This window comes from Rhagoletis pomonella, unplaced genomic scaffold (assembly GCF_013731165.1).
Source record: "Rhagoletis pomonella isolate Grant_MI unplaced genomic scaffold, Rhpom_1.0 Rhpom_scaffold_00317, whole genome shotgun sequence".
NCBI classification, from domain to species: domain Eukaryota; kingdom Metazoa; phylum Arthropoda; class Insecta; order Diptera; family Tephritidae; genus Rhagoletis; species Rhagoletis pomonella.
This window is the reverse complement of record NW_023458871.1, coordinates 1-26247: the sequence shown is the minus strand read 5'-3', so window position 1 is coordinate 26247 and position 26247 is coordinate 1. Positions and strand designations below refer to the sequence as shown.

General features: G+C 37.0%; 1 protein-coding gene across 1 annotated transcript; it reads right to left on the bottom strand.

Annotated features, from left to right (window-relative positions):
- Positions 1–24953, bottom strand: LOC118750591 (otoferlin-like). Its single transcript, XM_036485328.1, is given in 20 exon segments — positions 1–2351; positions 2433–2712; positions 3197–3435; positions 3509–3759; positions 3826–4072; positions 4130–4674; positions 4741–5110; positions 5179–6248; positions 6307–6660; positions 6726–6842; positions 6905–7102; positions 7163–7846; positions 7920–8015; positions 8077–8263; positions 8370–8392; positions 8394–8527; positions 16718–16802; positions 24231–24293; positions 24411–24594; positions 24764–24953. Coding segments are annotated over 20 exon segments (5397 nt in total). The 5' UTR covers positions 24853–24953; the 3' UTR covers positions 1–2170.
- Between the last annotated feature and the right edge of the window lie 1294 nt (positions 24954–26247).

Genomic DNA, 26247 nt, shown 5'->3' with positions numbered 1-26247 from the left:
CAAGTTAAACGAGTCGTTAAAAAAATCAATTACATAGTTTTCTTTCGAACTATGAAAGAGCAGACATTACAGTTTGCACGAACTTAACTTTAAGGGAATCGAAGATTGATTTCATGTAATTAAAAAATAAGTGATGAATTCAAATAATTAATTTAAACACTTACAAGAGTTTGGTATGGATTCATATTACCATTCAATCGCGTAGTTGACTATAGGAATTCTTGAAGGGAGAGTAAGTTTAGGTGTTTTTTGCGGGGTGTCTTTCAGGTGAAAATATGTATGTAATTGGGTTCAGGGCCACAACGACTTTGCGGTAAACTGCGAGGCGAAGAAAATGCCCTTTTGTATATATTATCGCCGGATAAAGAGCAGTTGGGGATATCTATATTCTCCTCTGGTTCACTCTTGAACGATTGAGTGTCATGTAAGCTCAGCGAGCCCTGGCTAGAAAACAGGGCACGCTCAACTGGACTATCCTTCTGACAAGCCGCTGTGAGTTTGATATTCACGTGCTGAGGGTAGGAATCTTACCTGATCGCTTCTATAGCAGCCGCCTAGAGGATGATCCGGTGGAAGCATTCTCTTAGACTGCGCAGCTTTCCCGAGGATATGATGGACAAATTATGGCTCGCATTTCCTGACTAACCCTGAGAAGCTCCTTGCAGTGAAATTAGTCGCATTCGTAAGAAGCTTCATTTCGGTGTTCTCAAGAAGATACCAGACTTGGCAAGAAGCGGACTTACTCCATGACCGAGGCGACTGACTTTGGCAGAAAGTTCCTAGTAAAAATTCGCATAACCAGACCATCGACCTCCACGCCTTTGATTCTAGACGCTGAAGACAACGAGGTAACCGGCTAGCTGGTACGGAAAGAATCCTCAACTATCTTTGGACGATCCATAATTGCTCAGTGGGTAAACTTAGATGGCCATTTTTATTTGTACTGGTTGGTAGGTTGGTGTGCATAATGATCACGGAAGCTTTACCATCAACGCCGACTAAACTCCAATCTTGCTTCACTTTCTATCTGTAGATTTTATTAGTAAACTACAGGAAAGTTGTAGTGCTATGAGTGACACGCGGCTCGGAAACTATAGAATTTTGGAAGATCTTCCCGATGAATTCAGGTACCTGTTCTACACAGACCGACTACTGCACTAAGGAATAGTTTCCAAACAAGAATTCAATTAAGGCGTGAATGGGGGGAAGCATTCCGTTCTGATCGCGTACTCTTATTCAACAGCCATCTACTCTAACGGCTTAAGTTAGATCTGAAGGTGGGAAGTGGGGTATACTCGCAAGAATTCTCACTTAGCCTCAGTTATCGTTTGCCAGATATATGTAACGTTTTTCAAGCTGAACCAACAGCGATCAACAAAGCTGTAAGATGTCTGATCGATACTTCTATTGATTATTATGCAGAGATGTATTTTCTGATATTCAGATATGGAGAAAATCGAAAGCGTCCAGCCACTCCCCCGCTTTAACGAGTACTCATCTATGATCGTTTCTCCTCTACACTTTAAATGTTTGGATGAACCAGATTCTACAATTTAGAACGCGACATCAGAGCTACAAATTGGTTATGTTTCTAAATAAAAAGAAGACGGACGTGCTGGATGATAACAGCCAAGACAACCTAACCTAACGTAGTAGTGGGGAGAGTTAGTGGGGGGCATTACACAAGTCAGGGTCTGGGGATATACTTTTCATGGGTAGGATATTAAATAGAAGGGATATAAAAGTTACTCTCTCGGTGTCTCACTGGTCATAACGGATAACGCTTTTATATTCACCAATTTGGTGACCAAAGCGTCAGAGAGTTGGCTCTGCCTTGAAGACAAAGAAAATTCAGAACATATTTTTTTGATCAGATAAAGTTGAGTTAATTTTTCTTGTAAGGAGTTCGCCTACTAAGGCCTTTTACTGATTATTAGGGAAGCCGACGGTAACTTGCGAATTCAGGGATATTACCTTTGGACAATAGAAGTGAAACATTTTTTGTAGAAAAGAAAGCGCTATAAATAACCAATAAGCCCTGCATATTAATTTGATGTTAAGTGAAAATTTGATTGCCAATATTTGAAACTTTTCAAAAATATACGCCTAAATTTCTACCTCCAAAAATTTTTAACTCTATCGTTCGTGCTTTGCACACCGTTTTTCCCGCTTAAGCACCTAACAAACGCTTGACCGAGTATCCAGGCACCGAATAGACGAATAGTATGAAGAACAAACATATGCCGCAAATCAATAAAGCCTTGAGAATAGCCCATTTGTAATTGTGCCACACGATGTAGCGTATCGACTTGAGCGGATTTAGGAACCACATGAATGAGGCATCTGGGCGGCTGTAAGCAAGCAATGAAGACAGAAAAAGAGTTAAGAAAAAGGAAGAATTCAATAAATGTAAAGTAAAATAAAGTGCGTACTTTGGTTTCTCCAACGGATCCGGTTCACTGCGTCCATAGCCTGCAGGGTTCTGTTCGGCTTCTTCCTTTGTCAGCAAATGGAACTCGGCTTCCACCTTGCCAGTTAACTCCATCTCCTCATTCTGCTTCTTTACATAGAATGGCCACCAACCACGCACGCGCTTCTGCTTGAATATATTTACCGTAGGCGCATTAGAGTCTGACTTAAGCATATCTAGAGTGCAAAGCTTAGAGCTTTTGGCGCCACGCGGAAAACGATTCAAGTTGAAGGATATGGCACCTGTCGGGAAATGATAATGCGCATGTTTAAAAGGCTTAAAAATATGCGCATTAGGGTGCCTCATCAAAAAAAAAAAAAATCATTATATTTAAGACTTTCGCAGAAATATTTCGAAAAAATATTATGATTTACATGAGCTGTACCGATTTGAAAATAGTAAAAAAAATTTCTTATTAGATATGATTCCGTTGATGCAATTGTCTAACATTTTTATGCAGACCTTTTATTCTTAAGCTCTTTTGTCAACGGACCTGATTTTTTGGAAAAAAAGATTTAAAAACTATTTTTATTTATAAAAAAATTATATTTTTGAGGGTATTTTAAAATCGATCTAGCTTAAATAAATCTTATTATTTATCCGAAATATTCTTGCTGAAGTCTTAAAATGTAAAAAAAAATTATAATTCCGATGGAAAAATAGTACCGATTATTTTTTTGTATGGAGAGTGATGCACCCTAACACACAAATATATATTAAACGCACCAAGAAAATCATCTGCTGAGAAGTGATCTGCATCCCATACTTGCAGTTCCAAGCGCGCTGGTATTTTCACCTCTGTCTCGTCCCAACTGAATAGCGATTCGCGACGCGAAAGCACAATGCGTTCCTCGGCCGCCAGATATTCGAAGGGAAAGATGAAACGCCAGTTGAAGTTGCCTTCGCCGGTGAGTGAACGATAATGTATATCCGTAGATTGCATATCTTGCGGACCCGTCAGCCAACTGAAGATAAGAAGAGAGATAACAAAAAAACAGTTAAATTCTCGTGAAAATGAATCTTACGTTTCTTACTTACCCTTTTACATAAATGTCGGACATTTTTTCGCCCGTAAAGAATGCGTCATCTTCCAGCACCACATCGTCCGTATTCCATATAACCACGCGCAACTCGTATTCTTTGGGTTTTCGCGGCGATATATCTACTGGTGGACCTGGCAGCGGCATATCCATGGGAAACATATCCACCCACATTTCGATTTTTCCCTGTTCAATGCCGGGCTTTTCGGGATTGTACAAAGGACGTGACTCGATATGTTCAGGAACAATCTGTTAGGTATAGTTTTGAAGCTGTTATTATATATTTTCTAAATAATTGATATTCCTGTATATCACCTTGCACCCCACTCTGGGTATCTCACTCCATCTATGCAGCACAGCCAGCGCCAGATGCTCGTCACGATTTCTACAAGTAGTTGGTCCATTCCATGCTATTACCTCTTCGTCGGAGAAGGTCATACAATACTTGCCGATCGCCACACGATCTTGAAAATAATGCGGCGTATCCAGTTTGTTTTCTTTGCACAGCTTCGATAGAATCTGTGTGGGTTTCATAGGGTCGCGCCACTGATTATAGCCGCAGCTGTGGAAAAAATACAATTAATATTTGCTGCGTATTTTTCACCTCCTTGGCACTTACACTTCATATCTCAGCGCTAGCCCGCAGGTTGCACGATGTTTGCTATAGTAGCGATTTTCCAAGTCGATTCTCGTCTCGCCTATCAGATCGTCGGAGCCCACCAAATCCCAGTCAAATATTTGCACGGTCAGCATTGAATCCTGTGGAAATGTGGCTTCCACTTCGAAGCACTTACCAAATATCGGATTTAGTTGCTTGCTGACGTAGTTTTCCTTATCAGATAATCGCTTATTGCCTAACTGCAGCACGACATATGGATCCGCTTTGCCATTCAGATCCATGGGATGCAGATCTGTGCCCTTGATTATATAGATACGAACAAGCACGTGAAGTGGATCATTGGCGGGTAAGTTGGGTATAGGCAGCTCGGTGCCCTTTGGCGGTGGTAGTTTGTAGACTTTGATGGCGCCTTTAAAGAAGCCAACGGTGCGATTATCGTCCTCGGCGGAGTCGCCGGTCTTCTTGCCGCGATAGAGCGCAAATGAGTGCAGCCACTCACGGAAATAGTTATATTCTGTTTGCGCCTCCAGTTCGTTGGGATAGATCTGTATAGTACGTTAAGCGAGGGGTAGTGTTTAACTCTTCTGATCTTAATTTCTTAACTCAATTACCTGGCACACAGCTGTTGAGTTCATATTTGTCCTATTAGTTTGCTGATTGGGTGACACTTTTTCGCTGCCCGGTTCATACTTGCCGCGCGCTATGCCAGTCATACCTTTTGGACTCAACTTTTGCACCAACTTTGAACTTTTCATACCAAATTTTTGTACATTGTTGGGCGTGGCATTAACCGGTGGAGTTAGAAATTTATCAGAGATGTGTGTTTTCTCCGTTTTAGTCAGATCGATGAGTCTTTCATAAGACCAAAAATATTTTGTCCACCAATCGCGACTAAGCTCATCGTCGTGGTCCTGTTCCTGGATAATTTCATTCGGGTTGCTCACCTGCGATGATTTCTTTTTTGATGCTTGCTTCTTGGCACTGAAAAATGATTTATAAAATAATAAAAGAAAATACAGGTAACATTTTAAGCGAAATTATTTTCTTACAGCTTCGTAACGCAGGCCGCGCCATAGAGCGTAAACTGATCACAGGAGGAACGTCGATTTCCGTAGAAGTCCTTCATATTCGCTTGCTGTGCGTTAGCGGCAATCATTGCTTGCATATTGAAGCCATCGACCAGATTGTTCAAACCCTCCTCGTTCAAGGGCGCCGACAAAATAATCTGCCCACCCATGGTTTTGTATTTGGTGATGTCTTCTTTCGGTGGGGCTTTGTATATGTACCGGTGTATAGAAGTGATTTGATGTGTACCCACCAGAGTATATCGGCCGAACGAGCGACAATCTACGCAACGTATGGTGATTGGTGGTGCATAGGTTTCCTCAAGCGGCAACTCCAATTCTATGGATTTTAACATGCTGGGGAAATTCGGATTCTTTTTTGCGTTCTGTATAATATTCGAGCTGAGTATTTTGCCCGAACACTCAACATCGATGCGTGGCTTGTCGACTGACATTAGATGAACACGCTTTAGATCGCGCAGGCCCCAAAAGAGTACTTCTAATTTGAATTTCGCTAAGTGTGGACGTACTTCTTTCGGCACAGGAAAGATGGTGCCCGGTGGTGGAGACGCATTTTTGTCTTTGATCTTCTCTTGTTGGCTGGCGGAAAGTGGTTTGGGTTCGGTGAGGCGTGGCATATCGGTAGAACCGATTTCGAGCATTTCAAAAGCGGCCAACAACTCGCCAGCATTTTCGTGTCCACGTACAATATCGAACCATTCCAGTGTGGGTGTTGTATAAACATTCTCACGTAGCTTTACGCGCGGCTTTGCAATAGCGCGGCCAATAAACTCTGACTTACCAACTTTGTCTTGATCATAAATCTCAATGATTATGGTAGGTGGGTCTTTCTTGATCTCGTCTTTGGTGCCAAATACTAAAATTTCATCAAAAACCAACAATTCATCCCAGGTGGGACTCAATGTTTCTTCGATTACTTGTGTGGTCTTAGCGAATTCGGTTATGTAGACAGTGGCGTAAGGGTCACTGAGACCGGACGCGTCGGAGCCGATTAGAGAGCGCGCTTGATAGATGTGTGCGCGCAACTGAAAGGTCTGCAAATAAGAAGAGAACAAATGAGTAAGGGAACTACCAGTACTTCAAGTGGCATACAGATTTCTCGAGATAATGGATGTTATTTGGCGCCATAGCGCCAGGCCTTTCCGCATTACGCAGCTCGTGTGATAGATCATAACCGATAGGCAGACCCTCGAAGAAGTATCCCTTATGACCCACAACGCCCAACCATAGGTAAATAGATAGCTTGGCTTGTATAAACCAGCTGGCTGGACCAATTGACTGTTTGCCAGGCAATCTCAAGAAGATGGTTTGTATTTTCGCACAATGTACACCACTTTCCTCCTCGATATTAGAGTAAATCAAATCGCGTGCGGACATGCGATGATACGCATAACGTTTGCCATTAGCGATTAGCCATAAAAATATATCCGGCAATGAGTGCTGAGGCTGGAGAATAAGAAATCATAGTGGTATTAGTAGCAAAGTTTAAGCATACGGCCGGCCTAACTCACATCGTCGATGAGCAATTTCAGCTTTTGTTGGAACGTCTGTGCGGTCTTGAAGCGCTCTTTAAGTGAACTACGTGTTACCAATGCGCGTAGATTGCGCGCCAAGTTACCAAGGGTTTCCTGTAATAATGAGACGATTATGCATGTAGGCTTTTTGTAAGACGTCTGCGCTCAATACTTACGATTTCACTTTGACATAGCTTTATGCGTTCTTTGTCCAACTTAGTCTTGCCGCTGCCCGGTCCAGTTATATTCGCTTTGGTTATACTTATATAGCGGGTGCAAGCTGACGCCAAGTCTTCAAGTGTGGTGCGCAGACGCACTTCTGCCTTAACATCTTCCTCCTCAATGAGCTTATGCGTTTTTGTCAAGCCCTCTTCCTGGGAAATGTGAGAGGCTTACTAATTTGCATAAATCAAAGATAATTTGCATAATCTTACCAAATTTTCCGACATTTTCGATAGCATATTGCTATTGTACATACGTCGCCGCAGATCCGGCAGTGTGCATCTCACATCCATGCATGGCTTATAGTCCCAGTAGGGCAGGTAATAGTGTGACTTATCGTGACTGATGGGCTTACAAGCATTCGTGACGCTGCTAAAAGAGGTGGTATCGACTGTTTCCAGCACACAGACGTCTTCACCATCATCGGTGGCTGTAGAGAAGCTTTCATTATGACCGTCCAGCGAGTTGCCAGCATTACCCATGCTGAGCTCAAAGAATACCGTTTTATCGCTTACTTTCTTATCCAACATGGAGGCTTCAATGATAGAACCAAAAAGAAAGAATTCCTCATTGCGTGAGTACGAGGATTCTGTAATCGGATATGCCGGCTCGAGTTCGACATTCTTCTCGGTGGTGATTTCGATGTTGTCGGTAATTTCAGTGCGTATGGCGAGTAGTAGACGTGCGCGATAGCTGACTCCCTCGCCTAAGCCGGTATTTAGATTGGAGTGTTGATCGAGTAACGTATAATCGCGTGTAGAACCATAAAGATGTATGAAGGAGGGACCGAAAGTGGGTAGGAATCCTCTATCGCCATCATTGGATACTTGCTTGAGATCAATGTAATGTGTGCCAATAATGGCCGGTTTCATGGGATCAGCGTCGCGTAGTTGAATCTATATGGGAGGAGGAGTAATATACGAAGCTTATTAAACTACTTTGTGTTTTTAATAGCGTCTAATAACTAGCCTTTATGCGCTGACATAGCGGCGGAAACATTTCAGTAAACACCAGCTGTTCATTCCAAACTGGTGCGTAAGCATTCTTCTTGACTGTGGTCTTGCCCTTTGTGTAAGAGAAAAGGCTAATTAGTGCTATGTTAAAGCCCTCAGCGGCGCCTTCTTACCATTAATCCAGCGAATGAAACCTGCACATAAGGGCTGACCAAATCTTTAGACTCGCCAGTGAAGGCCTTCTTCACATTAGCCATAAGCGAAGAATTCATGCGCGGCAAGCCATCGGCACGGTAGATTTTCACAATGAATTTGGCACGTTGGCGCTCGATGGGTACGCCGACGGGTAGCAGTAGATTTCTGGTTTCGAAAATATATAATGAATAGTGCTTATTACAATAATGAAGTTTTGTAAACTTCGCTTCAATTATTAATTTTTAGAATTACGAAAGCATTCATCACTTACGCTTCGATGTCGTCAGGATCTTTTTTCAGATTTTTGAGGCACCTTCACGGTATCACCTTTGCCAATTATTCCAATATCACATTTTAGATAACCTTTTGGACCACTATAGAAATCATCTGGATCGGAGAGTAACGCCCATTTATGGTAGAATTGGTGATCTACAAGTGTTTACGAAATAATAGTTCATGAAATACTCCCGATAAAATTCCTACATAATTTTATTGAATTTAAAGCATAATGAACTATAAAAAATTCAAAATATTTAAGAAATCATGCAAACATTCAGAAAAAAGTTATGTGCGGAAAAATTTAATGATTGACCATCTATATAGTACAAACATAGATAGGATTTATAAACACGAAAATGTATGATCACCAATCGATTTTGAACACTTTCTATAAATTTTTGTGAAAATTTAATTTTCTGCGGCTTGAAAATTTAACTCCACTAAGTTTTTATTAATCGTGCGTTTTCAAAGTCAGCTTGGTGTTGAAAAATGTTTTTTTCTTTTTAAAATATCGACTTGGCATGAAATTTCGCATTATTAATGACATATTTAAATATATCGTTTTCGAACATCAAGTACAACACCAAACTCGATTCGTGCTGTTTTGTGAACAGAGAAAAAATTCAAAGAAAGAGCAGCCTGAACCCAAAGCTAACATTGTAAACTTTCACTAAAGCTTTTAAAAATTAGAACCGATTGGGTTGAATGATGTTCCAATATTAAGGCTTAAAAAACTTTTAAAGGGAATTTAGATTTTATTAAAAGATTTACTTCTGAGTTCAACGCATATATTTTTTTCCAACTTCAGCCTAAATTACCAAATTGTGGTTGCTATGCCAGAGGACGACGAACCTCGACTCATTATATATATTATATGTACCATTATATGTACCATTTCAATGAGAATGACCCAGCAAATTCGCATTGACATTGAAAGAGGAAGTCCAGAGCGGAGGCCTTTCATCAACCCCAATGGCACAGTAAAGTCATAATATGTAAATTTTTAATAGAGCTGAGTCTCTCTTTAACAATAGTATGCAAGGCACATTAAACAGGTAGTATCAGTAGAGCAAAAACAACATTTGCGTGTATTTTGTTGTTGCTTCTGGTATCGAAAGTGTCAAAAACTGTTCTGAATTTTTTCTTCTAAATCAAAGCGTGCCATGTGAAATACAAAAAATTATAAAAAATAAAAAATTTTAATTGGAAAAAATAAAAATTGATGCAAGTAAATTTGTTTGCTTCTCGAAGCATTGATCCATCCTTTGCAAGGGCCAGTAATCAGCGGTTGTGCTTCTGAGTTGGGCGAACGTTCCAAAAGCTGCTATTCAATCGCTTGTTTTGTATGGAAAAAGGTTTCACATGCAAATGGATTTTAACAATTCAGAATTTTTGTGAGAAAAAATTTAAAATATTTGACATTTTCGAGACCTAATAATTTGAAAATAAATCAAATCAGCTGCTCTACTGATACTACCTGTTCAATGTACCTTGATAGTATGTAAAACGATAACTAAAAGTTTGTTTGCATCACTACTTTGTAACAAAATTTACAGGAATCCCAGGAAAGTAAACTGGAATCTTTATCGAAATCTTTTGAGAAACTATATAGAAATCTATTAAATCTCTTGCAGTTCGGACAACGAAAAAGCAACAGAAGTCTTGACTTCCAAGACGCTATTGGCTAACCATGACTTCTCTATACATTTCGGGCCAGAATGAAAATTTAAGTACGTAAGATGGAAGAAGGAAACTGTAGGGAAAGCATAGAAGGTTGGAGGGCGTACACATTTCTACAAAATTTATATAAGAAAGGAATTAGAAGAGAAACAAAAGAGATTCCTGGCAGTTGGGAAAGGAGTCCGTCCACTGTCTTGGCTTCACTGAATCGAGGGAAAATCCGATTATGGCTTGGTCTATGCATAGCGAGGATGTTGAATACATTACTGCAGTAACTATACTGAAGGGAATTTTGAGATCGTCCCACCCATTTAAGTCCACAAGTCATATTATCTAAAGGCAGTTGCAAATTACCGGGATTCTAGAAATAACCACGCTAAATTCCTAAAAATCTCTTAAGGAATAAGGCTTGTGCCTAAAAATATACGACGCTTCTAGCTAAACGTAACATATCCATAGTACCTACGATTTTATATTGAACCTCTTCGGCCTTCACGTTGCATATTTTTAGGCTCTCATTTTGAGAGTTTTAGTGGTAGAAATTTTGCGTATCGATTTCTAGAATTCAACTGCTGGAGTCAATCACAGTTAATTCTGCCATTATCACTTGACAGTGATGAATGAGTGGGGTTCAACGACGATGTCGAGTAGGGAGGCATACGTCAGGATTGTTTCCTATGTATATCTTTTTATGAGAGAAAGATCTGCTAGTTTTAGAGCGCATTGTTTATGATTTAGCTATTAACATATTTGGCAAATGTCTAAGCCCGGTAAGTGAAATACCCGTAAGGACATTGAAAGATTTTCACAATTGTATAGCAGTCATTGGACCAATAATTCTCGATGGTTTCTTGGGATGATGGTGGATGTGAAAAGGTTTACAGATCTATGTATAACACTGGGGCGACGTGGACCACACTCACGGATACAATTCCATAGTTGTTCCTCAGGGATGCTTTAAAAAAGGGGACCAAATGAAAGCGAGGTCTAAACATCTTATTTACCAATTATTTACAGTGACCGATATGAAATTAGTGAAGGAATTGGAACAGCTTTACTTTGTCTGGAGCTTGAGCTTGAATAGCCTTATAAGCTTCCAGGCTACACCAGCATTTCCCAAGCCGAGATCAATGCTATAACTAGAGCAGCTGAGTCGGCACTGACACTAACTTCTGATAAATGATGTGCAAATATATGTGAATGACCAAGGTCTCTCTCATGTATGTAACACACTGACCATATGGCCATAGAATTCGAAAATTTAAAGCTGCATACAAATTACGTTAGATGTATAAAATTGCATTTGCTTTTTATTTTTTATTTTTCTCAACTTTGTAATTCAATTGGCGAAACGCGTTGACTTTATTAAAATTCGGGGGTTTTGTGAAAGAGTCAAAGAGGAAGTAAATATGTATGTATGTCAGTGTATAGATAAGCATCAAGGATATTTGACTGTTGAAAACTTGTTATAAGGAAAGTGGCAAGAAAATTGTAATATTGTAAGTAAGAGGTTAGCGCAGCAGGCGGCTATTAGAAGACAAAGAAATTCCCAAATATGCATAGTACTTAGTATAAATAATGTACAGTGAACGATATAAAAATGTGCACACTTAAAGTTGATGGGATAGAATAACAAACTGATGAATGCCCATTTAAAATTTTGAAATATTTTAACTCCTTAATGAATATCTGCTTTAGGGTGCATCACTCTCCATACAAAAAAAAAATCTATCGGAAAGGTAAAACTTATTATATTTCTTAAAAAATTTGCCAAAATATTTCGGAAGCATAGTAATATTTTCCTATTTGAAAATATCTCCAAAAATCGAGTGTTTTATAAATAAAATTAGGTTTGGAAATACCTTTTCTAAAAACGATAGACGAGTTTATGCTGAAAACGTCTGCATAAAAATGTGTAAAAATTTTATAAACGGAATCAAACTAATGAAATTTTTGGAGGTATTTTCTAAGAGGTAGTGCTCAAGTAAATCCTAATATTTTTCCGAAATATTTAGGAGGAAAAACCGAAACTTTTTTGGTGATGCATCCTAATGTATGCGGCAGTGAAATTTAAAGGGAACTACGGTACGAAAATAGGTTTTCAAGAAAAACGACTTTAAAGTTAGCAAGCGTATTTAATTTGTACGCGCTTTTTGTGAATCTGTCCATTTTCAAATTGACATTCCGAAAAAACGAATGCAGTTAGAACGGGTATTGCATTGAAAAGAGAGTGGCACCTGCTAAAAAATCGATGTAGAGTTAAAAGTCAACTTTTTTTTAACCCTTAGGCCTCTTTTAACTTTGCACGTCACATATTACAAATTGTATAGAAAATCAAGTGTCGAAAGAAAAGCCGATTTTTCATAACCAAAATAACACTTTTTTTCAAAGCTTTCTTTTTGATGCAGAAATATTCCTAGAGCATCTAGAGGCATTTCCGCTTACGTTATTTTGGTGGATAGGGATCGATATATATTTTGTGCTTCTGTTAATTGCGTTTAATTTTGAATCAAACATAAAATTTAATTTTCAGTTGTCTGTAAATGTTTTTTCATTCGCTACTGTACTACAACTGAGTACGCATAAATGTTTTAAACCATAAACAAGTTTTTGTTTGACTGCGGCAAAGACTTTCACCATTTGAGTTGCTGACGGTGAAAAAGTCGCAAGTTTAACATTACTGCACACTCAGAAAAAAGTCAGCCAAATATATTCCTCTCAACACATGATTTGGTTACTATAAACAAATAATGTAACTATAACCAAATCATGTGTTGATAAAAACATATTTAGCTGACGTAACTAAACTCTTTTCTCAGTGCAGGCGTTCACAAGCGTCAAAACAATCAGCATGATTTCCGCTCTGTGCACACATTCATACAAAGGTAATGCAAATACTACATAAGGGTACGCACATCCATGGCACGACTGTATATGTATGTACGTTTGCATGCTTGCGCACATAATTCGAGTTTCGTTTGAATGCGTGCTCTTTTTACGACAAAGGATGTGGAAATGCCACAGGAAGGAAAACACAGTATAAACCTGCCTACCCAGCAGGCATTTCAAGGATTCAGTGAAATGTAAGTAACCTCTCTTGCATAAATATGTATTTACATATACATTAAAGTGGTCAACATTTGTACAAAAAAAAAATAATCCAAGAATGCGCGATATAGCCCGCATTTCATGCGACTTTAATATAGAAATATATATGTATTTACAATTTTTGCTCAATTTCTTGAACTTGGCTGTACTCAAAGTCCAGAAACTGGCAAACAAATTGCTACAAGAAATGTTTGAATATCGACCAAAAGCATTGGAAAACCCCCATAATAAATTTTTTTAAAGACAAGCTTTTCTTCATCTTCTTCTTTGACACTACAACCGTTTGTCGGTCTGACCAAAAAGCTTCTCCAATTGCCTCTCTCTTGTGCGAATTTGCGCCAGTTGCTCATCCCGAGTACAGCTAAGTCCTTCTGTACCATTTTGTTCGTGGGCGCCGTTGCTTTCGTTGTCCACCCATGGGTGCGGAGTCGAAGGATCTATTTACCGGAGCGTTATCATCCAGGGTCGTAGATCTTGCATATGATAGTTCTCTCGATAGCACCCAAAGCCTTCTCATCTTTGTTCGACGTCGTCTATGTTTCTGCGCCATATAGAAGCACGGGCATGCCGAGAGGCTTGTAGAGCGTAATTTTTGTTCGTCGAGAGAGGGCTCTGCCTTTCAATTGCCTACCGAACCCAAAGTAGCACTTGTTGGCAAGAGTTATTTTTCACTTGATCTCCAGACTGTAGTTATTGGTGGTGTTTATGCTGGATTTTAGGTAGGCAAAGTCCTTTACTCCATCAAAGTTATAGCTGCCAACAGTGATGTGTGTCCCGAAACGCGTGGACTCTTTTTATGTTATCAGCAGGTCCTTTGCCTTTTCTTCATTCACCGCTAGACCAACCTCTTTAGCTTCTATACTGGAAAATGCTGTATACGGTGCCGCTGTGATTCAGATTGGCAGCTCTCATTACGCTTTCTAGCATCAGATTGAAAAAAAGCCGGACGAGAGTGAAACGCCTTGTCTAAAACCTCATTTGACCACAAACGGCGCGGAGAGTTCTCCAAAAAAGCAGACCAAACTCTGTTTAAGAGCTGGTACATGCGCCCTTTCAACTCTTCGCCATCGGCTTTGAAGCCGGAATACCGTCGGCTCCGGGGGCCCTTATTGTTCTTAAACCACCGAGTAGAGGAACGTGAGCTTCGTCCGTATACATTGGTTCGGGTTCTCCTTCATCAAACGGGCCACTTGTGCCGCCATTCAAAAGCGTCCTCCATATCTCAAGTGTACTCGGGACATCTGTTATCGGCTTGCCATCTTCATCTTTGCTGGAGCTGGGGTCTTTACACCATTTGATTGCTGCCTTATTTTCTGATCGAATTTTCGGGCCGCATTCCTGCTTGCCAGCATCTCAAGCTCTTCGCACTCACGCCTTTATGCCTCTCTTTTTATTTTCTTGAAAAGGCGTCTCTCTTCCCTCATGCTTCCCGGTTTTTCTCAACTGGCGCGCGCAGGGTAGCTTCGTACTGCTGCTCATTTTTCTGCAGCCACGCGGCACTCTTCGTCATACCAGTTATATCGCCTAGACATAAATGAGCAGTGGGACTCCATCTTCCAATCACTTCGTACCGCTTCGGAAGAGGTTGTCGGCTATTACCAAGACAAGCTTTTATTAAACTATTAAAAAAAAACCAACCCCCGCACCACCTAACGGCAAACTTTTTTGATGGGTTATTTTTTTCCATGCAAGTAGTGTGAGTACGTTCTAGATATAACACAAATCGGACCATAGATACGAGGTTGTCAATTATGTGGTCACCTCATATATGTAGCATTGTCATTGGGTTCTGAGCTAAGTTTAAAGCTGTCTTTAGCTCATGCGGAAATTTGTTAAAAGAGTATTGCAAGATTGCAATATAAAAAAAAAATGTTTTTTTCTTATACAAAAATATAAACTTTTTCCCGAGTCATCTTTTTTGTCTTTCAAAATTAGTTTGTTTGAAAACAAATTAGTTTAGTCTTTTGGTCAGTTTGGCTCAGTTGGTTTGCCTATTGGGTGCATACATAAATATCTCTCTGTTGAGGGAAGTCAGAATGAATTTACTGTACAGCATATTTCCAGCATTTAGCATAAATGTGTACACTAGAGATGTAACGAATAGTGATTTGGCCGAATAGACGACGGGCGGATAACAAGTTCATTGTCTGGTTGTCACCGAAATAAATATATTTCTAAAGATCAACCGGTTTCCATCTTGTTCAGCAAAATAAAATTTAAGGGCAATTCACCTTAATGTGTAAATGCCTCGTACACAATCACGTTAACCTCGTAAACTCGATTATTTTGTATCGAAAACCTGTTTTTTTACGATGTTTACACAGTTATGAGGCATTTACGCGTTTAGATGAATACCCTGTTAATAATTTTTGATTTAAGCTAAAGCTGCTAATTTTCACAGCTTCCTTTAAAAGAAACTTTCACTATTATAAGGCCAAATCTCTGTCACAGATGGCTAATATTTACCCAACCCTGTATATGCACATGAGCAATTCTAAAGTCAGCCGATTCCAAGATTCCAAAATTAGTGTTTGCGTTGAAGAGGCATTTAAGCAAAAAATAGTTGATGAATTTATTTTGAGAAATAATTTTAATAATTTTACTTATAAAACGTTTTCCTAAGATAACAAAGATTCGTTTGCTTTGCGAAACTGTCCGGCCGGCCGGATACCGATTAGCATTAAATTAAGGCCGGTTATCCGCCAAACCGGATAGCTACCGGACATCTGTTAAATCTTTAGGGTACACATGTATACATATGTATGTAGTTGTGTACATACAGTGCCGGACAAAAGTATTGGCACAGAGAATTTTTCGCAATAGAAGCAAAGTTATTTATTCTAATTTATTTTCAATGTTTTTTAATAAAAATATAGTTCGTACTTCACCAAGAAACATAAAAACAAAATCTCCAAACTTTGTGCAAAACTCAGCAAAAATTCAATAAATTTGCATACTAATTTGCAACTTTCTATTCAGATTAAAAAAAAATTCTAAGTATGCAGTTTTATAGCCCATCTAATTTTAGTATAACAAAGTGCAAGCTTGAAGTTGCTAAAAAAACCGCGTTGATTTTTGGCAAGTTTTTTTCACTCGGGTTCTTCTATACAAAGTATGTTCGACAATTATTTTTTGTATGGAGAAAATGAGAAACACCTTCTATTAAAAATATTTCCAAAAATCAACGCGATTTTTTCAGATACTTCAAACTTGCACTTTGTTATACTAAAATTTAATGGGCTATAATGGGCTGCATACTTAGAATTACTTTTTTTTTTAATCTGAATAGAAAGTTGCACATTAGTATGAAGATTTATTGAATTTCCTAAGTTTTGCACAAAGTTTAGAGATTTTGGTTTTATTTTTTTTTTTGTGAAAAACGAACTATATTTTTATTAAAAAATATTGAAAATAATTCAGAGTAAAAATCTTGGCATTTATTGCGAAAAATTCTCTGTGCCAATACTTTTGTCCGGCACTGTAGATATGCACGCTATCTCATTTCAACAATCATCTGCATGAACTACCTTTTTTGTTGTCATTTACAGTTACCTGCATGATTCCAAACGGTGGCAATATCCAATTTGAAATTACCAATCAATTTGTTTCGCAGTAAAACATTACGACTATGGAGAACCTGAATACGCACTTAAGCACATACATATGTACGTTTGTAGGGTAGGTATGACCGCGATGGCATGCATTTTGTACGGGCAGGCAGCCATGATAAATATACATATATATAATTGCATGTGCGTTGCGTGGATGTGAATTTGCAAGTGTTGGTGCATTTTTGGCAGATCAACAATTTCCGCAAAATGGCCATATTCATAGGCATTAATTGCGATGATGATAACAATTGTTTGGTTAATTGCAGTTGATAAATATGTATGATGGTGTTGATTTTGTATTACAGATGTTTTTTTTTGTTGTATGTACATACATATATTTGTTGTCATTTGCATTTTTGGGCGGTAAGTGTAATTTAGTGTGGAATTTGCGTAGATTTTTGATACGTTGTCCAATTTTGTTTGTTAAGAAATTTCAAAAATGTAGCCATTGCCATTTTGTTTGCAAATAATTTTAGTGTTTTGTATTATTTGTTGCATATATTTGTATGCACGTGGGGTTGGTTTAGTTGTTTGTTTTTTATTTTATTTTTGTGTTACATTATCGAGTGTATTAGTAAATATTCGAAGATAAGTAGACAATTGAATAGATTTAAAAGTTGCAGATGCATTCGTGTATATGTATGCGAAGAAGGAAAATTCAAGCACAAACGGGTAAGCACAGATATGAAAGAGAAAAAGCAAATATATAAAATAGTAAATATTTGATTAAAAGAGAGCAACAAAAGAAATATTGGAAAGTGTCTTTGATTTAAGATTTTGTATTTGTTATTATAAATCACAAACACGGATTATATCCAAATTGTATTAATCAATTGCCTTACACATTGTATTACACATTTTTGTTCCAGATTTCCAAAATAAAATTTTACATACATACATACGTGTACACTAGGGTTATGTCTTTTTTGATTTTTTTTTGAATTGGTAAAAGGCTGTGGTGCTATGGGAAGACAAAATTTGAATTGAAGCCATACGCAAATTTTGATTTGCAAATTTTGACCAAAATGCAAATTTTTTTTCTGAAATATTTAACCACATCGAATTCCATTTGGATAATCCATGCCTGCCATTTTATATGGAAAATAGGGTAGTCCAAAATTTGTATGTTAAAAATTATGGTAGTTTCGCAATATTTCGCAAACTGTAGCCCAATGAAAAAATCTATGGGTATATTCGGAAGTTTCGGGCTCTGAAAAGTGAGTTGTAATTTTTGTGTAAAATCTTGGTTTAATTAGCATTTTGACCCACGTTTGTACTTTAAACCTTTATGGTACGTTTTGTGACACTATTTTGCCTTACTTTTATTTCTTACCTGGAATTCTTAAGTGAACTAAAAATATCGAACCAAGTCGGTTTTATTTGAGTAAAAAAAAGGAAGAAATACCGTTATGCGCGAGACCTTTTTTAAATCTGAACAAAGTCAAGTAACTTTTCTGGCATTTTAGACCGTGGATCATTGAATGCCACCATAGGCTTTTGGGTCTAAAAAAAATCATAACCCTAGTGTACACGTAGAAGAAATGCTGGACAAGTACTTGCATGAAAGAGCATGCTGAGCATGTATGTACCTAAATAGGTATACACAGCAAAAAATATGGGATCGCTTCTTGTGGTGACGTGTGGAGCTCAGAAATGAATGGGGCCTTCAAGGAAATGGGTAAGCGCTTCTCCTTTCGCATTATTTTAACATTGGCATGTCATTGGTGGAAAAGCCCTTGCAAACGACTTTTGATCCACCGTAATGGGTTAAGGAAGCAAAAGACAGTTCAGAAGTTCTAAAGTAATACGTTGAAGAACACGTTTTCACTTAAAGCGATTGCAGATTTTTGCTGGGAACGTATTCTAGAAGGTCCTACTTTAGAGTGTCTAAACTGTCCTTCGCTTCCTTCACCCAATGCGGGGAATGAGAAGTGGTCTGCATGTCATTACCGCCAACAACATGGTCGTGTTAAAGTAATGCATTCTAGAAGCCATAGGGGAAGCGCTTATCAATTCGCTTTTGGTTCCACATTAATTTCTGAGGTAATTCTGTTTGTTTGCTGGGTATTTTGTATCTTATGTCTATATGTATGTATGTATGTGTGAAAGAATGTAAAGCTTCATTCACCTTATTTTAAAATAACACGTTGATTGAATAATTTATCTTATTTTTTCTTGTTTGCATGTTAACATTGTGTAAAGCAGGTGCTTTTTAGATTTTAAGAAATAAAATTCGCATGTGAAACAGAATGAAGCAGAATTCAAAATAATATATGTACATACATATATACACAGTAACGTCAAGAAAGCCTAAATCTATACATTTGTACATACATAGATATGTATTTAATAAAAGTTTCTTCTTATTTGAAAAGGAAGAAAAAAATATATACGATTTAAGTGATATAATTTTTTAAATACCCGGCGCATCATAAACGGTTGACAAGTCAATCTTAAATGAGCCCACAAGTGTGCCAGATCTTAAAAATTTTCTGGATTGTATAACCTGAGAATAAATTTGAAGTTTCGCAGGTAAGTTATTTTTTGTATAGCCTTAAATAAATAAATAAAAAATATGTATTTAAATTTAGTGTATGTACTCATTAGTTAACACTGGTCAGCAGTTGTTTTGTTGGCAAGGAGCTGTGTTTTTTTTTGTTAACTCAGGACCTTAAACTGATTACAAAAAATTCGAAACGCTCAGTAAAAGAAGTAAACATCTGTTTTATTTACTGCAACCGGTCAAAAAGCTATAAATACAATAAAACTAAACTTTCCTCAATATTGTAACAGTCTTATTTTTAAGTTTATCGGGCAAGTACTGCATATTTTATTATTTATTGAGGGAGAGCATATTTTAATATCGCGCCCATCACAAAATACACACCAAGGCGAATTCATACAAGTTGGTGTTACCGGTGCAGCTGATTTCAAGAGGAATTGTGCTGATTGTCAAAATGATGTGTTTGTTGCAAATTTTTTGTCTTCTGATTTTCATCGTGCATCTAATTTGTTGTGTAGTTTTTTGTTTTTGAGCTGCCAATATCACCTTGTATTAATGCGCCTTGATAGCGATTTTTTTTAAAGAAAAAAAACACGAAAGTAAGGCTGGTGAATATGTACATACGAATTGCTTTCAGTAGTCAACATACATATACGTACTTTTCTCTTCGACAAAAAAAAAATATTATTGTGTTAGTCACGTCCGTAATAATTCAAAGCCAGACAAGTTTTAATAAACTCGGCCAGGGACTGCTACGATTACTTATCTGCTAGTATGAAATGTATCATATATGCATATAGCATCGAGGATAAAGCTGATCATAAAGAGATGTTGCACGGGATGCTGCCACGGATACAACCATTACCAATTGTCACGGTAGAAACAGTATTCATATGGTTCAGCAGGTACGCAGAGTACGCACAGGGATTATCCCGTCCTTAAGTGGCTGGATATTTTGTGTATTTGCGAAATCCAATTTTTTTCGAAATATAGTTAGTTTAATCCTTACTAATATTATAAATGCGTAAGTAAGTTTGTTTGTTTGTTTGTTACGCTTGCACGCTTTAACTACTCAACTGCACCACAATTTCTTGGCATAAGCATCGACCTTCACTACAATTTCTGTATTCCGATAATGAGTAAACGTAACTGCTTTGTAAATAGTAATGATTTCAAGTAACTCAATGCTGTAGCTAATTTTTTTCAAACAAGTAGATACATTTATGATGTGACAGCTATGTAGTCTACTAGACTCTTTTAAAAGCCCGTTATAAGAAAAAGGAGAGTTACCGTTTTAAGTATTAAAAAAAGTAAGCATGCATTTACCTTATGTATGTATGTATTCTAATAACATTTAGAGGAATATCTCTCCACTTTTGCTGTACTGTTCTTAAATGAGTTTTATCCTTTATGGAAGCAAAAATTTACACGTACAATAAACTGTCAAACTCTCTAATTAGATTTGCTCACAAAGTATTTGCAACCTTATCATAACTATGCAGAAGTTTTCCAATTATGCGCTTAAGCACATTTCAGCGCATAAATTTATAATCCTCGCAGGTATAATTCACCGTTTGCTTTGCATTTCGTTTGTTTTGGCTCTGTTGACAATTAATAAATGGACGGTTAATAATGTTAGTTCAGTCGAACAAAATTTCTTACTTGGTTGCATTGTTTGTAAACAAATAGTTTACTTTGAGTCTGTTAAGAGTTTGTGAACGTGTTGCAAAGTTAATCAGCGCTAATTAGGTCCAATAAATCGCAATTAGTTTAGTTATTCATATCTGAACCTGTTGAATGTTGATGGCAACCGTTAGTGTATATAGTGTATGTATGTACTAGGGATGTTATTTACCAAGGATACCGGGATTTTCGGGATTTGTAATTTGCAATGGTGGCGATAATAGAATGCCTTATATTGACAAGTTTTCGCTTTATTTTTTTGTTTAATATTTAATGGTTTTTTTTTTTGTATATGTCTAGCTAATTATACATACACATAACACCGTGCGACATGCCATTTTACATACAAAAAAAATCAATATATTCGCGAAGCCATGGGCCAAATATATGCAGTAAAATTACGTTTCAGCTTTTTTTTAAAAAGACTTCGAAAATTGAAAAATATGAGTAATTCAGAAAATGGTTTCAAAAATTTAGTGCAATGTACTTAGGAAAACAGTGTGGTTATCAAATTAAAGAGAAAATTCTGTAGAAAAAGAATAGATTAAATTTTTTGGTGCATAAGGTATTGAAAATGTCCTTAAAAATTTTATCCTTGAATATCCAAAAGGGCATTTCAATACCTGTTCGTCTTTTTGAACCCGAAAAATTTTACTTTTTTTAAATCCTACAGAATTTTCTCTTTCATTTAGTACCCATTTTTATTCTACGTTGCACTGAATTTTTCAAATAATTTTTTAAAATTTATCATAATTTTGAAATTATAAATTTCTAATAAAAAAAATCTAAAACTAATAACGCAGTTTTATTGTATTTTCTCAAACTATATTGATGCAATATTTTCATGTTAAGTTATTGGAAAGTAATGAATATCTAAATCCCGGGACTAATCCCGAAAATCCCGGGATCGCAATAATCGAAAAAATTAACATCCCTAGTATGTACATATCTAAATATATGCGCAAGTAAGTATTACGGACCGAAAATTAAGCAAAGCTTGAAAGAAATGTCATAAGCCACGATTAATTTATTGTCACACTTTGAAAAGCCCCGAAAGCATTTTTTGTGTTTTTATTCTAAAACTAGCAAATGCCCGGCTTGCTTCGCGAAGCCTGATCAGAACTTTTGCGTTCACCAATACAAAAATAGTGTTGGAATGCAAAAACGGTTTGTAATGTTAAAATTATTAGTTGTGACTGAAAGGACTGAAGAGTAGAACCTTCCTTACTCATAGGCCAAGAATAATAGCGCTGAGATAAAATATGGTATATGTACATATGTACTAATCTCCTTCGTTGCTTTGAGCTCGTATTTCCACCTGTGAGATATCTGCAAGTATTGCAAGGTTTGTCGAGAGTGCGTAATCCTCTTTTATAATTCTGCTGTTCCACAGGATGAAAGAGTTTTCCCGTACAAACGGGGTCATTGATATTTCTACGTGTTCTTTCACACTCCTACTTGATATACCGATGACCCGTTGATGTGCTAAGATATCTGTGACGCTTAAAGGATTTTAAGTTTCTTAGTATGCATACTTAAAGGATGGGGCTTTATTAAGTCATCTAATTAGTTAATTTGCAGAAGGGTATCTAAATATCTTCATTCCAGCGCCATCTATGTTTTGGGCCCATTTTTTTTGCAGAAGCACTTATTATCATGAAATTAATATCATTTTCTTTACTACCAATCTTGTTTCATAATTAAGGTTAGGTGGATCAACTCAGCAAAAAATTTTCTTTTTTTTGTTAAACGCTTACATTTTGTATCGATGGAGTAAGGCGTTACAATACGCCTCAAGATAAATTTCAACTTTCTGATTCCAGTTTTTGGAGTGATGTTGATAGCCAAACTATGGCTAGACAAGGCAGTGACCGTACAAGAAAAAAGGCAGCAACCATATGTACACGCAAAAGAAGATCCTTTAATTTGGTGGAAGCATAGTCGCAAAGAATTTCCAAATTTGTTTACACTGCCAATGAAGTATCTCTGCGCACCACCTTCCTTAGTTGAATCTTCGATAATCGAAATCCGGAAATCCGGTAGGATTTTAGCCAGTATGCGGCCGGATAGTCGGATAACAAAACGGATACCCGGCACATCCCTAATATTTTTTTTTATACAACGAAGCAGAGTGCATCCTGGGCTTGAGTGATCGTTTGCCCCTCCCCAAAAAAAATATTAATGATCTCGTGATTATTATTTTCTCATTTTCGCAAAAAACTACGACGATATTTGCTTCAAATGGCTGTATGATATTTTATATTTTTTTTTGGCATAGTAAATAGCATCTGAGAGAGACCTCCCTGATTTTTTGATTTTTTTTTTGTGCAGCCGTTTGCGAGTTGTGGAATTTTGAAAAAAAAGTTACTTTTTTTAAACTTCCATATTTTGCAAAAAATTTGCCGATTAGAACCATTTTTGAAAATTTACATTTTCAAAACACTTGGAATATTGAATCGAAAAATTTTTAAAACCGTATTTCTACGAAATTGTAAAATTTTCAAATATAAAATGTCGATTTTCAAACAACTACGCACTGATCGATTTTCTTGATTTTTTTAACGTTAACTCACACAGCAACCCTTAAGTCTAGTCCGACAAAGCGATAACAAAGGGATTTATTTTTTTCATTGTAGAATAAGACATTTTCTGCACAAGTGCTGTGGGAATTACTGTTATCTGGTGGGATTCTGGTAATCGATTGTTAAATTCAATGATTATTATCTTTTTTTTTTTGAAGAAATAAGAGCATAAAATAATGTCCAAGCGTTTGATCAAACTTTAAGGAAAATTGGTATGAGGTATTGTAGTACAATCCGGAAAATATATAGAGAATTTCTTCCTCGACCATAAAGTTTTTTATCTCTTTAATTAATGCCGGTGATTAAGAGTTCTTGGTATTGAGTTGGACACAATTTGCTAGCTTTAATTTCGTAAAAAAAATCCTATTGTTATCCCATTGCCGCACTAGGCCTGTAAAATCGCCTTATGTGACCACCGCTTTGAGTTAATGATTGGAGTCAACGAACTACTTGTTGCTCATACGCCATGGGTTACTCTGCTAAAAGAAAATCAACACTTGAGTCTGCATCTGTCAGCCACCGTAAGTATGTAAGTATGTATACAGCAAGACACATTTAATTGATATCTTTATGCTATTAGCATAATGTATTATTGTATTGTCTGTATGTGCCGAGTGTCTGCCACTCGCTCACAAGAATCTATGTTTTAATGGTACATATAATTAATTAGAACACATTCTACTCACCGATAACGTTATAATTTTATCAAATAGCATCACTGGCGGCATGTGAAAGTCAAACACAAAATACTGCAAAAAACGAAATGGAGAACATAGAAAATACAGACATACAAATGAATTAAAGAATAGAACTCTTAAGGTTCACGCCACTTCAATAAATTCAAGCATTCTCAACTCAACACGCACCTCATTGTAGTACGGACAATTGGTGCTCTCCTTGACGCTGGTATATTTCTTTTGATCGCCCACTTGAATACAAACAACTGGATCCATATTAAGGCCAGGCAGCTGTCTAGCTTCAATTATGGTAATGCAAACTTGAAAATCCTGTGACTTGAGATGGTCGGTAGCGCGTGTCATTGATTTGATCCTGCATGACGTGGCCGACCGCGGCGCAGTATATATGTATGTATTTGTATTTCAATGAGAAAACACAAATATTAATATTGATAATTATAAAACAAATTGCATACAATATACATACGTACTCGTATTTACATAAGCAAATATTTAAGAGTACAAAGTGAAATAATACTTACATTTTGCCTTTATCATAGTGCTGTAGCTCGTCAACATCGCTTGATTGATTCGATTGCCCACTGTCAGCACCTGCTGTGCTTGGTGGCATGCCCCCAGCACCTCCACGCTCCACTGCTAGCCGGCGCGTATGCAAAGCATCATCGGTGTCGGCCTCAGTGGCTGAGGTGGCTGTAGTGTGCGCGGCATCGGGCTCGAAAATCAGTGGTGATCTGTTTGAAAAAAAAAAGAATAAATGAGGCAGGGTCAGCGAGATATGAGTAAATTATGTTTGCATGTAAATACTATTTGACGTTATATGAGGGTAATAATTTAATGGTATAATGTAGTAAAAGTAGGCATACTTATTGCGTTAAGAGACACTAAGTAGTTTACTTCTTCAACACATCTTGCTTTAAGTAATAAATTGCGCTAAGTATGAGCATCTATATAAATACAAGTAAAATCTTGTTTGAAATCTTTAATTTTTATACGATAGTTTTAGGTGTATACGGAATTGTGTATGATTTTGCCATTGGAATATATTTTTCAGTCATTCTTGAGCACTTTATGACAGTGCCTTTTAAATCACAAAATTTCCCCTGCAATTAGCTTTAGTGTTCCTAATCGAGCGACGTGCTCTACAACAGCGAAAAAGTGCATAAATAAAATACTGCACGCCTACATACGTTGCGCTACGATGTTGTGAGCAAATAACCGCAGGACGATGATTAAATGCATGCATTTGCTTGAGAATTTTTTTTTCTGAATTTGAAAGTTTAAGTTAAAATAACTCGTATCCTTTAACTTTTGAAACAAAATTTTTTTGAAAATAAGTTATTTTCCTGAATTATGAAAATTTGTGAAAAAGATATGTATAATAAACAAGGTAACGAAAAAAAAATGTTTTTGTTCCGTTTTTTTCTATAAATTATTCTTACCCCATTGACAGAAATTTCGATTTCAAGCCAAGCAGCAGAATGTAAGGTTTGTAAATAGCTGCTTATGCGAATGCGCTTCAACTTGCTTAAGCAAAGAAAAATAGTCTGCGTGCAAGTGCGTAATAAAGATTGTATTACAATGCAAGTATGGCGTGCAAGCTTTGCTAAAACTTTATGGAATTGCACAGATACTTGGCTAGTCAAACAAAAGTTATGCAGTTATGTGTACCTTAAGTACCAAGAACTAACAAAGTCCAAGTAACACAGTATGAGTAAGAAATTCATTTGTGTCTCGTATCTATGAAAAGTTGAAATATTTTGATTTAGACAGTAAGTGAATGGCTTAAACCTTAAAATTTTATACAAGAATTTCCGCTGTTATTAAAATCTGTTTAACCATTTTTAATCTAATAATATCTCCATACATTGTTGTCAGAAATATTTGCCGTTGTAATAAAAACACAGATTTGCGTGTATGTATGTATGCACGTCGGCATTTATTATTTATTTATGCAAAGCGTGTTATTTGTATGCGAGCGATACGTGTGTTGATAACGTTTTTTTTT